The 24181-nt window shown below is 39.9% G+C and overlaps 1 protein-coding gene across 15 annotated transcripts in view; it reads right to left on the bottom strand.

The window, feature by feature from the left end:
- Positions 1 to 24181, bottom strand: part of zmynd8 (zinc finger, MYND-type containing 8) — a 120283-nt gene that overhangs the window by 2351 nt on the left and 93751 nt on the right. For 14 of the 15 annotated variants that reach the window (XM_078555004.1, XM_078554999.1, XM_078555008.1 and 11 more), the window contains 7 exons: positions 20503 to 21054; positions 17816 to 18184; positions 17033 to 17229; positions 9286 to 9366; positions 9108 to 9186; positions 6860 to 7099; positions 6153 to 6310 (listed from right to left, as the gene is read on the bottom strand). In XM_078555004.1, coding sequence (XP_078411130.1) covers positions 6153 to 6310; positions 6860 to 7099; positions 9108 to 9186; positions 9286 to 9366; positions 17033 to 17229; positions 17816 to 18184; positions 20503 to 21054 — 1676 coding nt within the window. Of the gene's footprint in view, positions 1 to 1580; positions 1633 to 6152; positions 6311 to 6859; positions 7100 to 9107; positions 9187 to 9285; positions 9367 to 17032; positions 17230 to 17815; positions 18185 to 20502; positions 21055 to 24181 lie in introns of all 15 variants that reach the window. The other variant, XM_078555001.1, reaches the window with a different exon arrangement.

The raw sequence follows: 24181 nt of genomic DNA, 5'->3' as shown, positions 1-24181 counted from the left end.
CTGGTTTCCCCAGAGAACAGCCAGTGATGGCGTTGGCTGCCTCGAGGCAAACCAATCTAGAGGAGGGGGGCTTCAAGCCGGCATTATTCCCCTTATTTGTACATCAAAGGATCCAACGCTGCTTCAGGTGTAGGGAAAGGGCTCTTATTTTGCCCTTTCCCAATTTGGCTGGCAGTGCTCTTCCAGACTGAAACATGCGCTTGCTTCCTTTGGGAAAGGAACAAAATGGCCAGAAAATGAGTACTGCATGAACCTAATGTCTAGGCCCGTATCTCACTGGCACCTAACAGGTAGCAAAATCAAAAATTGATCAACTGAAAGCAACTTTACCACACCCCCATCCCAACAGCCCCAAAATCGGCTAGAGACTCGAGGCATATGAAAATTATTCCTTTTGCACACACCCACCCTCTAAAGCAACATGCAAACATCCACCATCACTACAAACAAAAGCCACTGAAGGTAAGGAGAGACACTCTCCTCCATATCAACTGGACACACTCTAGAAATCAGGGAATTCAGGATTTCAATATAAAAAAAAAGAGAAAATTACAAAAATCAAAGTGAATCTGAAGCTACTGTGCAGCTCTGAGCTTCACCTTCTTAATTTCTCATTCAAACCCTATTCTCTACTATGCTTATGATCTTCCTCAAACAGAAGTAGCTTGAATATCTCTCCTCATCCTATAAGACATGGATAAAACTGCACAAGCAGAGAAAAATATCTTTTCTTCTCAAGCTAGTTACACCATCACTTCCATTTCTCAAATACTGATGAGAAGCAAACAGACCAAGAAGGTGTTGGCAAAAGTTAGTAGCCAAAAGGGCAAGTGCTGCGGATGCAGAGGGGGCAACGGGGTCACAGCATTGGATATAGGTCTTGACAATAAAGCATCGCAAAAAAGGGGGAGGAAGGAAGAGAGAATGGGAGTGAGTCAGTGTCAGGGAACAGGCTTGCACAGAAAATTGAGACTCATTCACGATGCAGCAGCCTTACTTAGAACCAGCGTTCCCTCTAAGCTTTGTAGCTATGCAGCAACCAGAAAGTCCCTGTGCAAGCGTGCAAAAGTTCGCCCATTTATGTTACCATGTGTGCGACCACACAAAAAAATTGTAAGGTGCTGTGCACTTAAATAAATCACCCTCACACTCCAAAAAGAAATGAGAAGGTGCGTAAGTTTAAAACAATATGTTTAGCGTAGGAAACAAAGTGAAAGAAAATAAATGACAAATTCTTCCACTCATCAACCCAAAAGAATAATTGTTTCACTTTCCACAGGCCTGCTGAACATTAGCAGCACTTTTTCTGTTCGGATTTCCAGCATCTGCAGAATTTCACTTGTTCAAACTCTTACACCATGTATATGAAAACTCAATAAAATGTACCGTTTCTTAAAATTTAAAATTAACCCAGCTCACTTTGTTACTTCTAATGCTGCATTCACTTTAGAGGGATGTCTAAGATGATATTTCCCTATCACATCCCTACATAGAAGTATAATAGAAAAGAAAGTGGGGGCATATTTCTGTGAATTAGTATATGTGCCAAGAATCACTTGTTTTAGAACTATTTGGCTTACCTGAAGACGAATTTCAGCTTTGTGTTGGTAAACTGAATCCTCTGGACATTCTCTGCGCAGAAAGAGAGTTCTACAGTGACACCCGAACACCACTAATCATCAACAATAGGTGCAATGCCTCAGAGTTGAATTTAAGTGCACTCTTGAGCAATGAAACATTAAACGGGAAAAGTAGCAGCATCTAAGTCACTCTTCCCAAGCAAAGCTTGGCTTCTAATTGCAATGTTTTATTACAGAGGTGGTGATAAGAAAACTGCAAAAATGTGCAGGAGAATAGGTGCAAGAACAGCCGGATGATGATGTCCCTCATAACACCATGACAATTTCACAAAAGATCAGCTCTGCCTTTGCCTATACTCTCCTAATGAAGGGTTGCTCGGATTAAACAAAAGCAGAATTAGGATGAGAGTATATTAGAAGAGGAAAGGTGAAATACTTTTCACTCGAATCAGAGCTTTCAGAAGTAGAAGTTTTCCTTTGTTCTGAAAAGGGACAATATCGCCAACCCCACGTTACCATCCCAAAGACACATTTGTAGAACGATTACAATTATTAACTTGTGGTGAGCGATGCTTAAATGGTTCCCACCTAGGCTTTAAAAACTATGTTATTTCTAACTAATTTGGTGGAAAAGTTAGATTTTCATGTTAGGAGGGCACACAATTGAATTACTGTACTCATATCACATGCAACATCCTCCAAGTAGTTTAAGTTGGTATGATAGTGTTCTGGCAAACCACGCATCCTAAGTATGTTTAAGTGAGCTCAACAGAAGACAGAGGATCTGCATCACCTGAACTTTCACAACAGATGGAACGGTGACTGGATGGGTAGCGAATTTTTACTGAATTATTCCAAGATACAAGGATGTTGTGCTCAACCAAAGGAAAACAGGCTGTTGCAATATCACTGCCCAGTCTAATGGAGACTGCTTGAAACAACACCTTCAGCCAATGGGGCATGGGCAGAATTATTCTCAAGTTTAAATAGGTGATATTATGTTTTACTCTCCATTTGCCAATGTCCGTTTAGTTGGTAAATGGTTGCATTTACGATTGTGGGTTGAGTTGCTGGAATGTAGGTGGCTGGACCTCGACCAGTTTAAATAGGCTGCTTGCTGGTCACACCTGCTCCTATCTTGCAGTTGCAGTGCTACAGAGAGAACCTTAAATGCATCATTTTATGAATCCGCATCTGTGTAAACTTGAGCTACTACTTTTGGTTTTAATATTTTGTTTTTATTTAGGAGAACAGTTTTCATGTAGGAGAAAATGTTTTTAAATCAACTTCAGCTAGAAACTTGCTTTTTGGACGGCTGGAAATTTCAAAATTCTGTAAAAACTCCAGGGAGTTTATTTTAATGTTAATTCAGCTTTTCCATTTTGATTATCCACCATTTTAGCTTGATTCTACTCCTGTTAATTTTTCTCCTCAGCTGTAGGATAGCTACATAATTAAGCTCTTAAATCAGATATCGCTATTTGATCTCAACAAAAGTTGTTAATATTCCACTTTTACTTAGAAGAGTGAGTGATTTTCCTCAACGTTTGCAGGTTTCCATGCCTGTCATGTCACTCTGAGGCAGCCTTGATGTTTTTGGTTTGCTCTTCAGAATCTATAGCAGAATTGGGCTGCGAACTTACTATTTTGTTTGAAACTTGATATACAGTCAAGTGTCCTGTGGCGTAGCTCAGGGTTAGTTGCAGGAAATGGCAATGGGGTCATTTCCAACTCATCACTGGATTATAAAATTGGTATTGCGGTGTGGGCAGCATTAACAGACCAGCCAATTTTCTTTCCTGTTAAGATACAGGTAAAGTAAAACCAGGTACTTTCTATAGCAGATGGCTGACTTACAGCACCAGTTTTAAGCTCCAGCATTATACTGAAAATTCCTCCTGTATGTTTTTTTAAGCTAAGTTTATTGTAACAAGCCACAATAGTAGTGGATCTGGGCAACACATCAGATGTCAGTGGTGGAAGCATTTAAAAGCAGCAGTTTTATGGCCTGAAATGGCAATGGTCATCCTCAGTCAAACTTCGTTCCGATTCAAATATCAGAATTAGCTGTTACCTCTTGGCGACACCAGTGTGGCACCAGAAATTAGATAGGACAAGAAAGAAAATATACAGAACTTACTGTTCCACACATTTTATGCTTCTTTCTTTACATATGGAGGGTTGGGAAAGAGGAAGAGGAATTGATGATGCAGTAGGTTAAAACATTGCCCTTGACTTCTGGAACCTAGGTGTATTCCAGCTCAGACTGTCAGAATGAAATTATTTTTATTTTTCTCTTTCTGCTGTAAGAGTCCTATTATACAAACTGGTCCCGGTTTTGCTGCCAGTGGCAACCTGAACTGTGCTCACCATTCACGATGCTGACAGCCACCTACAGATTTTTACTGAGTTTTTGTGTAGCAGCATTCAGTAATTAGAGAGCCTTTCCTGTGTGGGACCCTCTACATGACATCTGTGTGCAGGACAAACAACGGTATCTCACTTTTTACTGAGGCAAACGGAGTCTAAACCATGAAGAGCAAGTTTGGTTCGATATTTAATTCAATGTAAATTCATGTACAGAAAGCGAAATAAAGGTGGGGTGAAGATAGAATGATAAAAAGGGACAGAACAACATCTTGTATTTATACAGTGCTTTTAACATATTAAGACATCCCAGGGTGCTTCACAGCAGCATTAAAAAGCAAAGTCTGACACCAAGCAATATGAGGTGAAATTAGGGCAGATGACCAAAAGCTTTGGCCAAAGAGGTTGGTTTTAAGAAGTGTCTTAAAGGAGGAAAGAGAGGTAGAAAGGTGAAGTTAGGAAGATTTAGAAAGAAATGTTTAAAAAATTTTTTTTTTTGTAACTTCCAACTATAATTACAACTACACTTGTACAAGTACCTTTTCAGTGCCAGAGAGGTTCATTCATTACACTTAGATGCACACTCTAACTTTTTCCAGCAAGTTTAGTGTTAATCTTTTGGGTAAGCAGCACAACTTCCTGCCCCTTGTGTTTTAATGCCGAGTCTGGCAAAGCTTGTGCAGAAACAGGGCAACTAGGGCAGCAATTACAGATTTCACCATTTTACTGCACATATCTGGATGCCAGAATTTGATTGCCATAATAATGGTAAGCGCTGATCATCTCACTGTTATCATTGCAAATGCAGGCCACTGATTTAAGGTCGGTTCAACTAGTGTCGTGCAGGACTCTTATTTGAAAGTTTGGGGTAAACAAACATTGTAGGTAGAGGAATTTTAACCCTGCATCTAGTCCCAGTTTTACTTGACACTGACACTGGTGAGGACAAAAAGTGCTCTGTTCCTCAGGACAAAATTCCATACCTAATTGCAATTATTATGAAGTCAACCAAAAAAAGAAATGTGTATATATATATATATATATATATATATATATAGACAGGAAGGGCAGGTGGCCTGCTAAAAAGCACAAGAATACAGCCCAGTTCATTTGCCTACTAACTTTCCTTCCTGCTTTGATGAGATGATTGAAACCCGAAACTTGCATATTTACATCACTATCCCAAGAATTGCTTTATACTGGTTATTTGAAAATTTGAATGTGGCTCAGCTGGTTCGGGCAGCAAGTTTGACTGGAGGTACAAGTGTCAACGAGGGAGTGTAAAGGCAGGATGAGACTCAGCCAAAAAATCCCTGATAATATGGTTAATCGTTTTCTGACCTTCACTGCAGATGCACTACATATGAATAATGACCGCTTAATCAAGGCATTGCAGTGAGCCTGGTATCTGAGTAGACAGACTGCAGCAAGGAAACAAACAATGACTTCAGGAGAAGAGGGGAAGAAACAAAAACTGACACAGCAAAGGAAAAAAACACAGATCTAGAATCCAAGAGAAATCTAGCCTCCACTAGACATACAATGTCAGAATTAAGTCAAATTTCTAAAGTAATTCTTGAAAAGACCCGTGTGCTGATTAAGTAGTTTGGCCTTTGTCCTGCCTAAACTGGAGTTGAATGAAGGTTTGTGTCAAATTTCTACAAGTGGGTCCTTGAAATTAAGGATTATAAATCTTACTATTTTGTCCAACATGCAAATAAGGAACTAATTATCTTAAATACAACTACATATAGATTACTGTGTCAATTTGGAAACAGTTGACATTGCAACATTGGTTTCCATTTGAATCCATATAACAGAAAAAGATTGTGACAAGCAAATAAAGTAGCAATGGTTTAAGACTGCAACGTGAAACAAAATGATCAGAAGCATGTGATGCCGGAAAGAAAACCATCAGGAAAGCATTTCAAAATGGTCCATAGATGTCATTTCTTCAACTACCCTCTAGCAGGAAGTTGAACCAAACTAGCTTTGCAACATTTGATTACCAGTGAATTTGGTTTAGTCACACACTGGTCCCTAAAAAAGATAAGTTTTGCCAAATAAAAACTGTGGTTGTTCCACTTAACTGAGCTGCAAATAGCTTTGAAAATAAAGACAATATTCAACGAATACCATGATTTCAATAGGCCTGAAGTGTCTGAAGTAAAGTTCTGCAGACTCAAGTAACCAGGCACTACTTACTGTGACATTTTCCTTGCTTTTATCTGTGCTGGGGTCCTTGTCGTTTTGGCTGGTTTTGGTCTCTGATGGTGACTGCTGGACCGCGGGGACCTGCTGTGCATTCTTATTTAATGTATCGGAGTTCACTTCTGATTCAGTTTCCTGCTGAGTAGCAGTGGCTACAATCAAAAGATAAATCTGTTAAAGCTGGTGTACTGACTCTGCAATTTAAAGGCGACCCTGGAGAGGTGCCAACTTACAGGCTGAAGTTTATAGTGGGCATTAACAGTAAAGAGCGAAGTGAGCAAGGTACTTGTTTCTTAATGGATAAAATATATTCAATGAAAGATTAATGTCCGCTGTTCTTAGTACTTTTGGTTTACAGGCAACACAATCTTCCATGCCTATGGCTGCTTGCACTTTAAAGACAATCCACAATATTATTGAAACTGTTGCAATAATGATGGCAGATGAAGGATTCTCCACTTCCCTTCTTAAAATCAGTGCTCATGTAACATTGTGATAAAAATGATACACAATTCTTGTCTCTCTTCAAAAAGATTAAGGCATGCTGATTTTTGTTTTAGGAAAATCCTTTACTTGAATATGTTTCTCAAAAAAAAGTATACAATCCATCTACGTTCAGTATTAAAATGAGGTCATTCAGGCTGAAGACAATGTCAAGGCTGGAAAGCTCAAGCCTGTCTCTAAGTTATGACATTACGTACCTGACTGAGTGCAAGACTTCATGTGCTCTGGCCAGTGTGCCTGTTGGCAAGGGTAGTCACAGTAACTGGTGTTCCAGCAACAGTAGAAGATGGCCTCCTTCCTGCAATTTGCACACCACTGCTTCTTCTTGGTTTCATCAACAGCCTGCTGCTTCTCTGCCTCCATCTGCTTTTTCATCTCCGTGACCATACGATCCTTTTCCTGCTCAAGACTCTGGCGCATCTCTGCCATTGTTAGTTCTAAGACACACAATCAGAAACTGTTTTTGAGAAAATCATCTCAGCTTATTTACCATCAATGGATTAAAAGAGAACAGTGTTTTTTTTTAAAGAAATACAACATTTTAAGATTTTGAGACAAAGGGGGATTCTAAAGCATTTAATGGTATTCAATTCTCCATCTTTCTATGTTTGGGCTTTCAAGTTGCTTGTCAGAAGCAGCCCAGAGTAAAGATTTTGTGCAGAATCTCCCCTTCAAAGAGAAAATGAAACTCTCCTTTCATCCTGTATTAACGGTACCAGTCACAGGACCCTATCCCATGACAGTTCATGACTAGAGGAGCTTCTGTACAAAATATGCTCCTGGGCTATCTCTGACTAAAAAAGAATATAAAGTGTATAAATACTTCTGTTTATATCTGGGATGTACATAATGTTTTAGCAGAAGTGTAAAGAAGCTGCACAAGCTAACTTGTAACAATAACAGTTGCAGCAACTACACTGATATAATGGCATGGAGTGACATGGCTAAAGGTTTACTCCCAACTAACTTGAACTACATTTAGATTGAGGCTTCTTATGACCTGAACTTAGAGTTTTTGTGTCATGAGCCTGGGAACCCATCTATACCATAATATTATTGGTCTCCTTATTTAAGGAAAGATGTAAATGCATTAGAAGCAGTTCAGAGAAGGTTTACTAGACCCAAAACAGGAATGGGCAGGTTGTCTTGAGGAAAGGTTGGGCAGGTTTGGCTTGTATCCACTGGAGTTTAGAAGAGTAAGAGATGACTTAGTCAAAACCTTTAAGATCCTGAGGGGTCTTGACAGGGTGGATGTGGAGAGGACGTTTCCTCTTGTGGGAGAATCTAGAACTAGGGTTCACAGTTTAAAAATAAGGGTCCACTCATTTAAGACAGAGATGAGGAATTTTTTTTTCTCTCAGAGGGTCGTGAATCTTTGGAACTCTCTTCCTCAAAAGGAAGCGGAAGCAGAGTCTCTGAATATTTTTAAGGAAGTGCTAGATAGATTCTTGATTAACAAGGGAGTGAAAGGTTATCAGGGGTAGGCGGGTGGTTATAATCAGATCCACCATGATCTTATTGAATGGCAGAGCAGGCCTGAAGGGCCAAATGACCTACTCTCCTGCTCATGTAATATCAATCTTACCCCAGAAGTACACCTGAAATCCTTTGTACAAATTTGATCCACTGAGCTTAAAACATAAACAATCAAAACTAATGTAGCTTTACAAGACTGCATCCATTATTCCCAGTCCACATGGTTACAATGATTCTTAAAACAAATGGAAAGCACCTGCCTGTATCACAATACAGGAGGCGAGGAAAGAGGATGCAGCATATTAAAATCTCTACACTGCAAAGTAACAAAGGAAATTTACATTGATTCTCTACAAAACAAGTTACTAATCTCAATGCCTTTTATCTAAAGGAGGTGCTTAGCAGAGGCTAGATACTTCCCAATAGAGAAGGAAAGCCAATTCTTACTCCTCCCTCACCCCTTCTGGTGGCCAGGTTCAGAATGAGGCTGACAGAGCAGGTTATCTGCCTGGGTCTCTCTCCTCAAGGGTGTTGGGTAATGCAAGAAACCCAAGCAAAGAGAAAGGAAGAAAAACGTGATAGGTTTTCAACTGGGAAATGAAAACTAAGCAGCTGATCTGTGACACCAGATTTACGTCCACGCAACAAGTTGAAGATCTACACAGATATCTTTTAGGAGGGGAATCTTATTCTCAAAAAAGAAATCCAAATGTCAAAAAGGCCCAATCTAGCACATGCCATTAGGGAAAGACACTAAACTGAGGCCTCGAGGTTTCTTACGAGCAACAAGAGCAACCAGTTCACTTTGGGTTCCTAATTTCAGATGGTGTAGCTAATAAATACGTTTCTACATATCCCTTGCCAGGGTAATGAAGTATGACACAGAAAAGGCAAAACAAAATAATATTTTTTCAGCAAGTAGAAAGAGAAAAAGGAGAAGGCAGCACAAAACTGGCTTGTGACATTTACCAAGATTATGTTTCATCTCAGCTAGCTCCTGCTGGTGCAACCACTGCAGTTTATCAATTTCAATTTTCATTCGTCGTATCTGCCAGGTGACAAAATAAACAGTCAATTCACATCGGTTGGTTGATGATTTGCAACGTTATTTAACAGCGAGTCTTCAATTTGGACATAAATGACTAACCTCTGCTATTGTGCTCCCAGAACTATTTCTGGAAAGATCATTGTAGATTTCAGTCATCGTTCCCTTTATCGCTTCCATCATCTAAAAAGTAACAGTTGTATGGGTTAATCATGAAAACTAGGTTCTTTGATTTATACCATTTTCTATTATTGTATTTTCTGGCACTTGTCTACATGAAATGCTGTCTGATCACAAAATAATGTATTGTTCATTATCTTCAACAGTAATTTGGATTTTACAACTAATGTCTTCTCTGCCCTCTTGACAGCTGAGCATCACTTAACATTTACACCTTACAGCAATCATTCTTGTGCAAAGCTGCCAGAAACAGAGACCAGCAAAGAAAACCCCTGTAGCTGAGCTGGACTCTTGAGAAGGGAATCTTCTTTTTCATATAAAAACTCATACTTGGCACATATTTAACAAGAACACGTGGCCAATTTGTTCATGTGCGTGTGAGTTAGTGGGGTGGGGTGGGCGGAGTTGAGGGGGGTGGAAAAGAGGGAGGAGAGAAAAAATAAGGGAATTACCATTTCACTTTTTTAGGTCAACTCTGCCGAAGTAAATAATTGACTCAGGCTAAGGTCTTCCAGTCCCACCAGCTGCGGGACTCGTTGCGGGTGGGATGGAAATTTGGCAGGCCAGCCAAAAGTCCATTGACTTTGGCCAGGAATTTCCGGTCCCACCCAAAAACCCCGCCCACAGTGTTTAACTCTCAGAAATATGCAGCACTGCATTCAGGAAAAGCGGAAATTTCCAAAAGTACCATTTACCAGAAACTGAACTGGACCAGCCATATAAATACTGTGGCAGCAAGGGCAGGTCAGGGACTAGAAATCCTGTGGCGAGTAACACACCTCCTGACTCCCCAGAGCCTGTCCACCATCTTCAAGGCACAGATCAGGAGTGTGATGGAATACTCCCCACTTGCCTGGATGAATGCAGCTCCAACAACACTCAAGAAACTTGACACCATCCAGGACAAAGCAGCCGACTTGATTGGCATCCCGTCCACAAACATTCACTCCCTCCACCACCAACACACAGTGGCAGCAGTGTGTCTACAAGTTGCACTGCAGAAACTCACCAAGGCTCCTTGGACAGCACCTTCCAAACCCATGACCACTACCATCTAGAATGACAAGGGCAGCAGATAGATGGGAACACCACCACCTCCAAGTTCCCCTCCAAGCCACTCACTATCCTGACTTGGGAATATATTGCCGTTCCTTCACTGTCGCTGGGTCAAAATCCTGGATCTTCCTCCCTAACAGCACTGTGGATGTACATGCACCACAGGAGCTGCAGCAGTTCAAGAAGGCAGTTCACTACCACGTTCTCAAGGGCAATTAGGGATGGGCAATAAATGCTGGCCTAGCCAGCGATGCCCACATCCTGTGAATGAATAAAAAAATTGCAGATGCCTATGGTATGAATGACTTCAAAACATATCACCACAGTGAAATTACCACACTTGATACAACAATATGCCTCAACTCTATTAGGTGCAGTGGCTACTGTATCCATAATAAATAATTATTTCTTACAACAGCATCCCTCTGGCTTCTCAACTGAAATCAACTTATTGCTAGGTTATCAATACTATTATACTGATGACTGGTAGTGAGCTGGAAATGTTTTCATTTTGTTTCAGAATCTTACAATCAACATATAGAAGAAGCAGTCATCACATGAATACCTTAATTTAGGCTCAGTTTAAGTTATAACTCTTGCATTGATGGAAAGAAATCTTTCATCACAACAATGCCAAAGAAAAAATGTGGAAGTTACAATTACAAAACAGATGCACCCTAATGTACTTTACATAGTCTTAAATATAAATACTGTGGCTACAAGAGCAGGTCAGAGGTTGGGAATTCTGTGACGAGTAACTCAACTCCGGACTCCCCAAAGCCTGTCCAGCGCCTACAAGGCAAAAGTCAGGCGTGTGATGGAATACTCTCCACTTGCCTGGATAAGCACAGCACCAACACTCAGGAAGCTTGACACCTTCCAAGACAAAGCAGCCTATTGGTTCAGCATCCTAAACACCGCCTTAAACATTCACTCCCTCTGCCACCGATGCATAGTGGCAGTAGTGTGTACCATCTACAAGATGCAGTGCAACAGCTTGCCAAGCCTCCTTCAACTGCACCTTCCAAACCCACGACCTCTACCACCTAAAAGGACAAAGGCAGCAGGCCCATAGGAACACCATCGCCTGCAAGTTCCCTTACATGCCACATACCACCCAGACTTGGAAATACATAGTCATTCTTTCACTGTTGCTAGATCAAAACCTGGAACTCTTTTTCTCACAGCACTGTGGGTGTACCAACACCAGGCAGACCGCAGTGGTTCAAGAATGCGGCTCACTACCACCTTCTCAAGGACAATTTGGGTTTGACAACAAATGCTGGTCTTGCCAGCAATGCTCACATCCCAGGAACGAATTTTTAAAAAAACTTCCTTTACACACATTTCTTTTTGGTGGGAGCACCCCTCCCACCAAAGAAGTGACAGAGTAGAGGGCTCGCTGGTTTAACGTAAAGAATCCTAGACATTTTTTGATTGGCGAGTGGGGTGGGGAGGTGGTGGTTGTACCAGTATTCTGGCCACTTGGCTAGAATACACACATTAATTGGGTCTGGGATCTAAAATCAATGGCTCATGGTCTTAATTAATGTAACTTTGGGTTCCTTCTTTCATATCTTAAACTTCAAGAAATATGCAAGACTGAATCCAATTACTGAGCTCTCAATCAATCCATCAGTGAGGAAAATGCACGTCCATCCAATGGTGGCCTGTGATCTTCACATATTTGATGTTGCACCATGCCACTGAAGGAACATTAGCTGTGGCATCTTCCCTCAACAGGGATCCTAATTACCAACCTTGCAGACCCACTTTCTCCCGACTATGTGCAAATTACTGGTCCTCTTAAGAGACTTGGCTGTCTCCAAAGCCACTTTGATAGTTTGTTTAAATCTGTAGGATACCTTTGGAGCTTCTTTTGTATCAGCTCAACATCAAAAGGACACCAGAAGATACAAGTCTTAATAGGAACACTTTGTTTAATAAAATATTCTGCATCGTCTTTCTTGGGTAAAGAGGGAGCATCAAGGGGACAACTTGTTCAAGTATTTCAAACAAGTGGTAAAGCAGCCTTGATTGTGCTGTTTTGAAAGATATATTGTTACATGAATTATAACCCAGCTACAATCGGTGCTATCTTTCAACTTTGCACCTCAATATCGCTTGTTTGTCTTTAGCCTGAAATATATGTTACAGTGTATGCTTACAGCATATAGTGCAATGTTGTACCAATTTCTTGGTGCATCCCAATGGTTAAAAAAAGTTCATTGTTTGCCCTGTGGCCTGTTAAATCTGATTATTTCAGGTATAAAATCATCTTTCAGTTCATATGGAGCAAGAGCATGACTGTAGAAATGAACTTTTGCCTTGAGCATGAGAAAATGTATCTGGAATGAGCCTAATATGTAAAAGACTGCAGGTTTAAGCATTTACAATTCAAGATACCATATACATTACAACTGTAAAGTGGATGTTTGTTAATGCAGTTCATTGTGTGAATCAATGATTTGTGGAGAGGGCTTGAGGGAGCAATGTCCAATCATGCAGATAATACTAAAACAGGAGGCATGGTAATAATCCTGAAGACCACAAGAAACAGCAAGGGTGGTGGATTAGGCAAAACCATAGCAAATGTAATTCAATGACAGTAAACGCAAGTTGGTACATTTTGGTAATAAAAGCGATAATTGTACATCGAATGGATGGAAAGCTAAATGACGTGTGGAGGAGCAGATGGATTTGGGGGTTGAAGTTCACCAGACATTAAAAGCAGCACCTCAGGTGGGAAAGACCATAAAAATACTAATAGAGTACTGGGTTTTATGGAAAAAAGATGCAAAAATGTCAAAGTCAAGTTGTAATGGAGGATCTATAAACCCTTAGCAAGGCCTAGTTGGATTACTGAATGCAATTTTGGGCTCCACGCTATAGGAAGCATGATGTTGCAACAGAAAGAATATATTGCAGATTCACAGGGTTGATGCCTGCCATGAGGAATACAAATATGAATTGGTGTGGGCTATATAAGAATAGAGATCTGAAAGCTCAAGGATTAGTGGGGGAGAAATAGGTTTTGATTCATGGGGCACTGGCACCAGTACTGGGGTAAGTGGGAGCTGCACCAATGGGACAGTTTTCACCTGAACCGTGCTGGGACCAATGTTCTGGGAAGTAGTATAACTAGAGCAGTAGAGGGGGCTTTAAATTAGACTTTGGGGGTGAGGGGCGATGTGGTAAATTAAAGGGAAAGGACAAGGCCATACAGCAGGATAGCGACATGGGTAATGATAACCAGAGTGTGGCAGGAAGGGACAGAGCGTATAAGCTTAAGAGTGCACCAGCAGATAAGGCCAGAGTTTGCACAAATGCTGAATGTGCATAGCATTTGTAACAAAATGAATAAATTAATAGCAGCAATAGAAATAAATGTGTATGACCCAATAGCTATTTCAGAGACATAGTTGCAAGTTGACCAAAAGTGCGACCTAAATATTCAAGGGTATTTGACATTTTGGAAGGGCAGGAAACTAGGAAAAGATGGTGGGGTAGCTTGGTTAATTAAGGGTGACATCAGTGCAGTAGTGAGAGATGACTTTAGTTCAGAAGATCAAGATGTAGGACCAGTTTGGGTTGAGATGAGAAATAACAAAGGTGAGAAGTCACTTATGGGAGTAGTTTACAGGCCCCTTAATAGTAGTTACACTGTGGGACAGAGTTATCAGGAAGAAATAGTGAGGGCTTGTAAGAATGATACTGTAATAATCATAAGTGATTTCAATGTTCATACAGATTGGACAAAACAGATTGGCAAAGATAGCCTGGAAGATGAGTTCATAGTGTGTTTTCAGGACAATTTCTTAGGAGCAGTGGCTCTGCTCACTACCAGGGTGCAGGCTATTTTAGGCCTAGTGATGAGGAATGAAATAGAATTAGTTAATGACTCATAGTAAAGGAGCTTCCAGGCAACAGTGATCATAACATGATAAAATTTCACATTGACTTTGAAGGTGAGAAGAGTGGGTCTAAGACTAGTGTCTTAAACGTAAATAAAAACAATTACAAGATTATGAAGACAAAGTTGGCTAAAGTAAATTGGGAAAATAGGTTAATAGGTAGGAACATAAAGGAGCAGTGGCTGATATTTAAAGAAATATTTCATTACTGTCAAAGATATATTCCATTTAGAAAGACTATGACTACCACCATCTGTGGGTAACTAAGGCTAACTTTGGCTAGCTGAAGGAAAAGTGTACAATACTGCAAAGATTAGTAGTAGGTCAGAAGATTGAACAGGTTTTAGAAATCAGCAAGGAATGACAAAAAGAATGAGGGAGAAATTAGAGTATGAGAGAAAGCTAGGTAGAAATATAAAAAAAGCAACAATTTCTACAAGTATTTGAAAAGGAAAAGAGTAACTAAAGCAAGTGTTGATCCTCTAAAGAGAGTGAGTCTAGGGAAATAATAATTGAAAATAAAGGAAGGATAGAAACATTGAACAGCTATTTTGTATCTGTCTTCACTGTAGAAGACACAAGAAACATCCCAAAAATACTTGAAAATCAAGGGGTAGGAGGGAGGAACTTAAAACAATCACAATCACGCGGGAAAAGGTGCTGGGAAAACTATTTGAACTAAAAGCTGACAAGTCCTCTGGACCTGATGATCTGCATCCTAAGATCTTAAAAGAAGAGGCTACAGAGATAGTAGATGTACCAGTTGTGATCTTCCAAAATTCCCTAGATTTGGGGAAGGTCCCACCAGATTGGAAAGTCATAAACGTAACACCATTATTCAAGAAAGGAGGAAGACAGAAAGCAGGAAACTATAGGTCAGTTTGTTTAACAGCTGTCATAGGAAAAATGCTAGAATCTACAATTAAGTAGATTAGAGCAGGGCACTTAGTAAAATCATAATACAATCAGGCAGAGTCAATATGGTTTTGTGAAAGGGGAAAATTGTGTTTAACTAATTTATTAGAGTTCTTTGAAGAAGTAACAAGCAACATGGATAAAAGGAAACCTGTAGATGTTGCCTACTTGGATTTCCAAAAACCATTCAATAAGGTGCCACACCAATGGTTACTACATAAAATAAGAGTTCATAGTGTAGAGGGAACATATTAGCAAACATAGAGGATTGGTTTGCAAACAGGAAGCAGAGAGTAAGGATAAATTGGTCATTTTCGCGTCGGCAAGCTATAACTAGTGGAGTGCCATATGGATCAATACTGGGGCCTCAACTATTTATAACCTATATCAATGACTTAGATGAAGGAACCAAACATATGGTAGCTAAATTTGTTGATGACACAAAGATAGGTAGGAAAATATGTTGTCAAGAGGACATAGAGTCAACAATAGAATTTAGATAGATTAAGTAAGTGGGCAAAAAAATTGGCAGATGAAATATAATGTTGGAAAATGTGAACTTGTCCACTTTGACAGGAAGAATAGCAAAACTGTACATTATTTAAATGGAGAAAGACTGCAAAGCTCTACAGTACAGAAAGACCTAGATGCTTTGGTACATGAATCACAAGAAGTTAGTATGCAGGTACAAGTGATTAGGGAGGCAAATGGAATGTTAGCATTTATTGCAAGGGGAAATCAAGTTTAAAAGTAGGGAAATGTTGCTACAGCTGTACAGGGCCTTGATGAGACCGCATGTGGGGTACCTTGTACTCCAGTTTCGGTGCCCTTACTTAAAAATGGATATAATTGTATTAGGGGCAGTTTAGAGAAGGTTCACTTGACTGATTCCTGGGGTGATGGGGTTAGCATGTGAGGAAAGGTTGAGCAGATTAAGCCTACACCCACTGGAGTTTAGAAGAACAAGAAGTGATCTTATTGAATCATAAAAGATCTTGAGGGGACTTAACAGGGTGGATACTGAGAAGATGTTTCCCCTTGTGGGGAAGTTAAAAATTAGGGATCTCCCATTTAAGACAGAGATGATGAGAATTTTTTTTCTCAGAGGGTCGTTACACTTCGGAATTCTCTTCCCCAGTGAGCAGTACAGGCTGGGTCATTGAACACATTGAAGGCTAAGTTACATAGATTTTTGAGTAAAGGGTTGCAGGGGAACAGACAGGTCGTTGGAGTTGAGGCAATAATCAGATCAATAAATCATGATCTTATCGAATGGCAGAGCATGTCTGAGGGCCTAAATGGCCTACTCCTAATCCTAATTCTCGTGTTCTTGCATAAGACAGACATGACAAAATTCAGACTACGTAAGGACAAAGGAAAATCAAGGATGATTATATAGAAATGCTTAGAATGATGAAGGGATGGGAAAGGCGATTTCCAATGGTTGGCAATCTAAGAACTATGGGACATCAACACAATGGAAGATTTAGAACAAAAAGCAAGGGAAAGTCTATTGGTTCCCCAACCCACCACCACCCCAGAGATTTGAGAGTCTATGGAATGCACTATTCAAATTAGTGATTAAAATAAACTATGTCCAACATTTAAAAGAGGTGGTTGAAGGAAAGGGGAATAAAGAGATTTGGAAAGAGAACAGGAACATGGGACCTAGGATTACTAATCACATGGAGGATGTACACAAACATGGACTGCTGCCGTGTTGTAATTTCTAAGCAATTCTATGTAGCAAACCTATTCAATAAAGGGCGAATAACAGAACATACCTTGTTCGTATACTTAGTAAGGTCAGCAGCAACATCAGCAGATGGAGTAGCTATAGGCAAATCAGTACTGTAGACTGAACTGGAAGCTGTGTTCACTGTTGCTGAACTGCTGCCTGCCGCAGGTGTAGAAGAACTACTTGTAACCAAAGTAATGGAAGACGTTGAAGTTGCCAGAGTTGCCTCTTTCTGCTGCACAGCTGCAATTAGAAAGTTAAAGTCAGTATGAGACTTTTCATTGTCTTCAAGTTTGGCATATTCATACATGACTACCAAGTTATAGAATTTTAAAATCTCAACACCTAACCAGCTAACACTCGAGCACAAAATCAGCTTCGGCCATTTCAGATGCCACAGTAATTGTGAATGTAAAGGCTTTATTTCCGCATTGTTCATAATGTTAGAGAAAGGAAAAATAATAGGAGGCTGTCATTCGTGTAATGAAAAGGGAGACTGGCAGATTTCAGTGCGCTGTCTTGTGTATTAGTGACACTCCTAGCCTGTCGGGGCTTAGTTTCTATGAGAGGCTGGGGATGGTACAGCCCCAAATCATCTAAGGCAATGTCAATGAGCTTAGCTCCCAATGCTGATTCCTCTCGGTTTCTGAATATGGCATTGCTGTACATCAGTCTGTACTGTGTTACCAATGACCACCCTAAGGCTTGATTTGCCTCCCTTAATACAAAAGTAATTTTTTAAAAAAAATTTCAATAGTAATAAAATTACTAACATCATAATGTGTTGGGCTTTGTTAGAATTAGAGCTAGATACTCAAAATATTTATACCTTTCACAGCCAACCTCGTCTGGTATCGTGTTCCTGTGGTTTGAGACTGCTGTTGCTGCGGCGCTTGCACTTGCTGCTGCTGTCTTTGTACCTTCTGCATGTGCCATTTCTGTGAGGAGGTCTGAAACTTTGTCGAGGGATTCCATACCACCGCGCGCTGAACAGCTGGAACAGTTTCCTTTGGCAATAGAGGCCGTTGTTTTTTAATTGGACTATTGCTAACAGCAACAGCTGGAACTGTGGCAGTAGACACAACACTGGCAGTCGTTGTAATACTGGTTGAAGGGGTCTGGCTTGGGAGACTGGGGACTGAAGAAGCAACCTCACCTTTTGGTTGACTGGACACAGTTGAAGTGGGTGATGCTTTACCTATATACATAATTAGGAATATTATACTTTCCCTTTAACTGTTGAACAGGATAATCAGCAGTTTGATCCACACATCTCTGATTATCTTTATCAAATTCTCTAAAGGAAAGGCAGGAAAGTTAGCACGAGGGCACTATTTTTTTTGTTGAAGGTACCCCCCTCCCACCCATTTTATAGTGAAAAAATGTACTCTTCAAAAATATCGCTTTGAATTTTTTCTGAGCCAACTGGTTCTAAGTCCAGTCTCAAGCCGTGGCTACTGCAGTTTAAATGGGTCCAAATCGAGACCCACAAGAAAGCTCTATGGTCCTGCACCCTGAAGCAAGTTCACAGAATCACAAAGTTGTTACAGCGCAGGAGGCAGCCATTTGGCCCATCCTGTCTGCACCAGCTCTCTGAATGAGCATTTCACTTAGTGCCATTTTCCTGCCTTCTCCCCATAACCCTGCACATTCTTCCTTTTCAGATAACAGTCTAATTCCATTTATAATGCCTCAATTGAACCTGCCTGCACCACAATCTCAAGCAGTGCACTCCAGACCTTAGCCATTCGCTGTGTGAAAAGGATTTTTCTCATATTGCTTTTTCTTCTTTTGCCAATTACTTTAAATCTGTGCCCCCTTGTTCTTAATCCTTCCATGAGTAGGAACAGTTTCTCCTTATCTATTTTGCTCAGAGTCCTCATGATTCTGAATGCCTCTATCAAATCTCCTCTCAGCCTTCTTTTCTAAGGAAAACAATCCCAACGTCTCCAAAGTATTTACATAACTGAAGTTCCTCATTCCTGGAACCATTCTCGAGAATCTTTTCTGCACTCTCTCTTATGCCTTCATATCCTTGCTAAAGTGAGGCCTCCAGAACTGGATGGCATACTCAGCTAAGGCTAAATTTGTGTCTTAAACAAGTTCAACATAATCTTCTTGCTCTTGTACTCTATGCCCCTATTAAAAAAGCACAGGACACTGCATGCTTTATTAACTGCTCTCTCTCTACCTGTCTTTCCACCTGCAATGACTTATGCACATATACATCCAGACCCCTCTAGTCTTGCATCCTCTTTAGAATTGTGCCCTTTATTTTATATTGTCTCTGCATGTTCTTCCTACCAAAATGAATCATTTCACATTTCTCCACATTGAACTTAATCCACCCATTCCACCAACTTGTCTATGTCCTTTTGAAGTTCTACACCATCCTGCTCACAGTTCACAATGCTTCCAAGCTTCGTATCATTCGCAAATTTTGAAATTGTGCCCCATACACCAAGATCTAGACCATTAATAAACATCAGGAAAAGCAAGCAACTCAACACTGACCCCATCCACAAATTTTGAAATTTTCCCCTGTACACCAAGATCCAGGTCATTAATATATATCAAGAAAAGCAAGGGTCCCAACACTGACCCCTGGGGAACTCCAAACTACAAGCCTTCCTTCAGCTTGAAAAATATCCATTAACCACTACTCTGTTTTCTGTCACTCAGCCAATTTCATATCCATGTTTCTAATGTCCCTTTTATTCCATGAGCTTTAACTTTACTCAAGTCTGCAATGCGGCACTGTATAAAATAACTTTTGGAAGCCCACGTATACCACATCAACAGCATTGTCCTTATCAACCCTCTCTATTACCTCTTCAAAACCTCCAGCAAGTTAGTTAAATGCAATTTTCCCTTTAAGAAATCCATACTGGCTTTCCTAACTAAATACTAAATGCTAAAGAAAACACAGTCCCTTTTAGTTCAGCTGCAAAAATTAACATTTAAAGTAAAAGTGCCAAACTAGATTTCTCCAAGCAAATCTTCTTCATTTAAAAGTGGAAAATACTTTTAATAAGGAAATACATCCTTCCCAAGGTTGTTGTATTCCTTCATTTCAATGCATTATACCACGGTAATGAATTCTACACCAAAAAGTTTAATATCTGATTCAGCCATTCTGAAGTTTCCACTATGGTCCCACTTTTCAGCCAGTCTGAATACACAAAGATCATTATTTGGCAACTTGAGATGTTAAAGAAAATTAAACTCCAAATCTCAATGTGCTTCCAGTTTGTTAATTATGACTGGCTAATCCAATTGCATTTTCTACATGTTAAAGTATTTGATTATCATGTTACAGATTGCCTTAAACAGTTCTCTAAACCAAATAAACTGGCTTTCCAAAGTGGAAATTTTGATCAGGTCTCATCCACGGCATTCTAGTGTTACAAGGTATCCAAAGTTCAGCCTTGAGATAGTAAACACGCCATCACTGGATCCTCACCAGGTATAACAAAGTATTACAATATAAAGAAAACAAAAGTTTAAGATACATACTTTCTGTATTTGATGCAGCTGGTGATTCCTTCAACGTCGGTGTAGGAGTTTGATCCTTTTTGCTCTTCTCCCCTTTCTTGCTTTCACGCACAGCCTCTTTACTTTCATCTCCCAGGTCTATAACCAGTTCATTCTCAGAATCAGAATCAGAGTCCAGTCCCAAGTGCACTGTTGGCGAGTCAGTCTCATCTTTATTCCCTGGCTTCTCCTTTGCTGCCTGATGTAGACTTTTCATTTTCTCAACAAGTTCTTTGTCAGGGTCCCCATTTGCCTTTTCCTGTCCAGATGCTTCACTTTTACCCAGAGCAGAACTTGGACTGGTTTCTTGTTTCACTTCACCATGAGTCATTACCTGCTTTGGCTTCTTTTTCACAAAGGGCGAATCCTTCTCACTCCTGACACCTTCCTTTTCCTCTCCCTCTTCTTGCCCGTTATTTAGTTTTGGCCCTTCATCACTGGCATATTCGCTGTCAGAGGTGTCTGACTTTTCTGAATCCTCAGAGTCACTGTGCTCAGCTCCTGCATCAACATCTTCAGCGATTTCATTTATTCCTTGGGGTAACAACACATTCAATTTTCATACAGTACTAAATCACCATCCGAAATAACGTCAATCAAGTCTCAAAACAAATAACCACAAGCTTCAAATGCTGTTCAGAAACATTACAATAGATGGATATCCCTACACAGGGCACAAACTTCATGATTAGTAGCATTTCCAATTTACTAATTTACAATACAATAATTTGCAACATGTCAAAACTAGTCACTGGACCACAATTACATGATGTATACAGCAAAAATGCCATGACTTTACTCTGTGCCTGATTTTGCTTTTAAAGAGTGGCACCATTTAAATATTGCCCAATGGAATTTTATTTCACTTCAAAATCTGAAAATAAGGATGCGAGAGAGAGGAAAAAATTCTGATGGGTCTTAACAGGGTCGATGTGGAGAGGATGTTTCCTCTTGTGGGAGAATCTAGAACTAGGGACCACTGTTAAAATATATGGGGTCACCCATTCAGGACAGAGATGAGGAGAAATTTTTCTCTGAGGGTTGAGAGTCTTTGACTTCCTCGAAAGGCAGTGGAAGCAGAGTCTTTGAATATTTTTAAGGCAGAGGTAGATAGATTCTTGATAAGCAAGGGGGTGAAAGGTTATCGGGGGTAGACGGGAATGTGGGGTTGAGGTTACAATCAGATCAGCCTTGATCTCATTGAATGGCGGAGCAGGCTCAAAGGGTCAAGTGGCCTACTTCTGCTCCTAATTTGTATGTTCATATGTAAAAAGCAAAACTCTAAATCAGGTGTTCAAATGGCATTCAACCATAAGAATTTGTAACAGTCAGTTAAATGTCCAAGATCAGCCACTCCCCACTAAAATCCCTCCAGCCTTTCTGCTTTTGTTTAACCACAATGTATCTCAAACTTTATGGAACTGCTTTATTCAGTTCCAAATTTGTCCCACCGGTGGCTTTCAGTGCAGAAACAATGTTGACATGTACTACCGAACTCTTTATTATAACATCTTGATGTTAGTGTGTACCAGTGGACGACTGATTATACAACTTGCAGCAATTACAATCACCATTGAATAATAATCAAAATTTGTTTACTGAATATAATCGAACATGGATTGAGTTGTTATTGTTGTTGTTTGGGGGGTATTATAATTAATCATAAGGAATGTAGTTAACAGGGTACCAAATGAGAGCTTAATATATGAAAGAATAGATTCTATAATAAAATAAAGCAGAAGACTGAGGGACTAAGACTGCACACTGTATACTTTTATATCTTCGTGGTTATTTATAGCATTTTTTAAAAAACTGAACAAAGATCCTTAAAATGGCTGAAATTGTGTCCGTCTGTGATCCCAGAACAAAGGAAGCTACTATGCCATTTATTAATATAAATTTAATATTTATTATTAAATAATAAATAGCTCATTATTTGATGAGCTACTAACAAACACCTGGAGACTGCACAGCCCAACCTCAAGGGAGATAATCAAAAGCCTTTTGTATTTGATAACTCAGGCTGGCCAGCAGAGATGGAACATCTACTAATACAACGGCCTCTCAAACATTCCTTTCAACTCATAAATGGCTGAGAAGTTATCAGCCTGGAACACGAAGCCAATTTCCAAACACTGTATAAACATCCTTTGTTGAAGATGTCGTGAAGAGGTAAAGTCACATGACCTAGGCCCCTGGGCTTGTGGAACAATTAATATTGCCTTGACGAACTGAAAAGCTCAGTCTGCTGTTTAACATCTGACTAGCAGGCCACACTAAAGGAGCTCTGGCCCAGGTTGGACACCTGGCCCCATCAATTCTGCTTCTGTTGGAAGTTCTGTACCATCACCTCCAAAACTGATTCTTCTCTGCATGCCTGTCTCATTGTGTGAAGTCTACACCACCAGAAAAGTGAATTCTACAACATCGGCTTTCAGCCCACCAGCCTCGGTGATGGAATACCTCATTGGACTTAGATTCTGGACTCTGGAACACACGTGAAACAATATTTTTCCACTGTGGTCTCTGAAATGTAAGTCTTTCTTTTCTCTATCCCTCTCTTCAATATCTGAAGGCGAGGGGAATGCTGCAAACTCTCTTTTCACGTTTTGAATGTGTCCAAATAAACTAATGCATTGAGTTCATCCTATCTTGAGTTTCTGTAGGGTTATTATTAGAAATTGGATGACACAAAAATCGAGGGATTGGGAAATACCGCTTATAAAGAGGGAAACAAATCAAAATATCTTTGTTTACAGACAGGTGGTGAAAGGAGAAATTAGTGCATGTCATGAAGCTATTAACGTATATAATATTATTGGAAAATATTTTTCTTATAAAATAAGGTTTAGTCTGAGGGTGTGACTTAATTGGATTAAAGCCAGCTAGTCTGGGAGCTTTGATGTGTACTAGTTTTGATATATAAGAGAGATAGAGTGCATTTGCATTTTTTGAATAGGGCATTCAAAAAGTGGGGTGAACTCTGGCACCTAGCAAGCAGAGGCCAAGCAACATGTTTATGTGGCTGATAAAATTGGGACTATGAAAGGGGTTTTATTGTTAGAATAGGCTGATGATACAATGAGAATTTACATTCAATGGGCTGTGCTAGGTATAACTTAGCAGTTTTGTGTGGGTAGAGCAAAGGCAATGTGAGATCAAAAGCAGCTGTAAGCCTCCAGCTGTCTCCACAGGAACCAAAGTGAAATGAATCTCATATTAAATTTGTAAGGTGAAAATGCTTTGCCTGGTTCCTGGTTAAGTCTATAGGTTGCTGTTGCCTTAATGGAGATTAGTTTGGGAATCTGTTAAAAGTTATGATCGTAGTAATTTGTGGCCATGTGTATATATTTAACTTGTGTAAATTAATAAAATGTTTCATTTAGCTTTATATAAAACCTCTCGAGAACTGGTGGCATGATCCCTGAATTTAGAGTTGCATCTCAAACATAACACTTAAAATTATAGGTTATGACAGTTGTTTAAAGTTTCCCCCTGGGATTATTTTTCAATAACTCAGCTTTACCAAAAGGCTGTCTCATAACAGTGCAATTTAAATTAAACCCCATCCTGTCCATAACAAGGCAAATATTGAATAGAGCCCTTTCAACATGTTAAGGCTGCAGTGTTTAAATGAATGAGGGCCAAAATGCATATAAAT

Source organism: Cetorhinus maximus, chromosome 13, assembly GCF_964194155.1.
Source record: "Cetorhinus maximus chromosome 13, sCetMax3.hap1.1, whole genome shotgun sequence".
In the NCBI taxonomy this organism is placed as follows: domain Eukaryota; kingdom Metazoa; phylum Chordata; class Chondrichthyes; order Lamniformes; family Cetorhinidae; genus Cetorhinus; species Cetorhinus maximus.
This window is presented reverse-complemented; position numbering and strand designations above follow the sequence as displayed.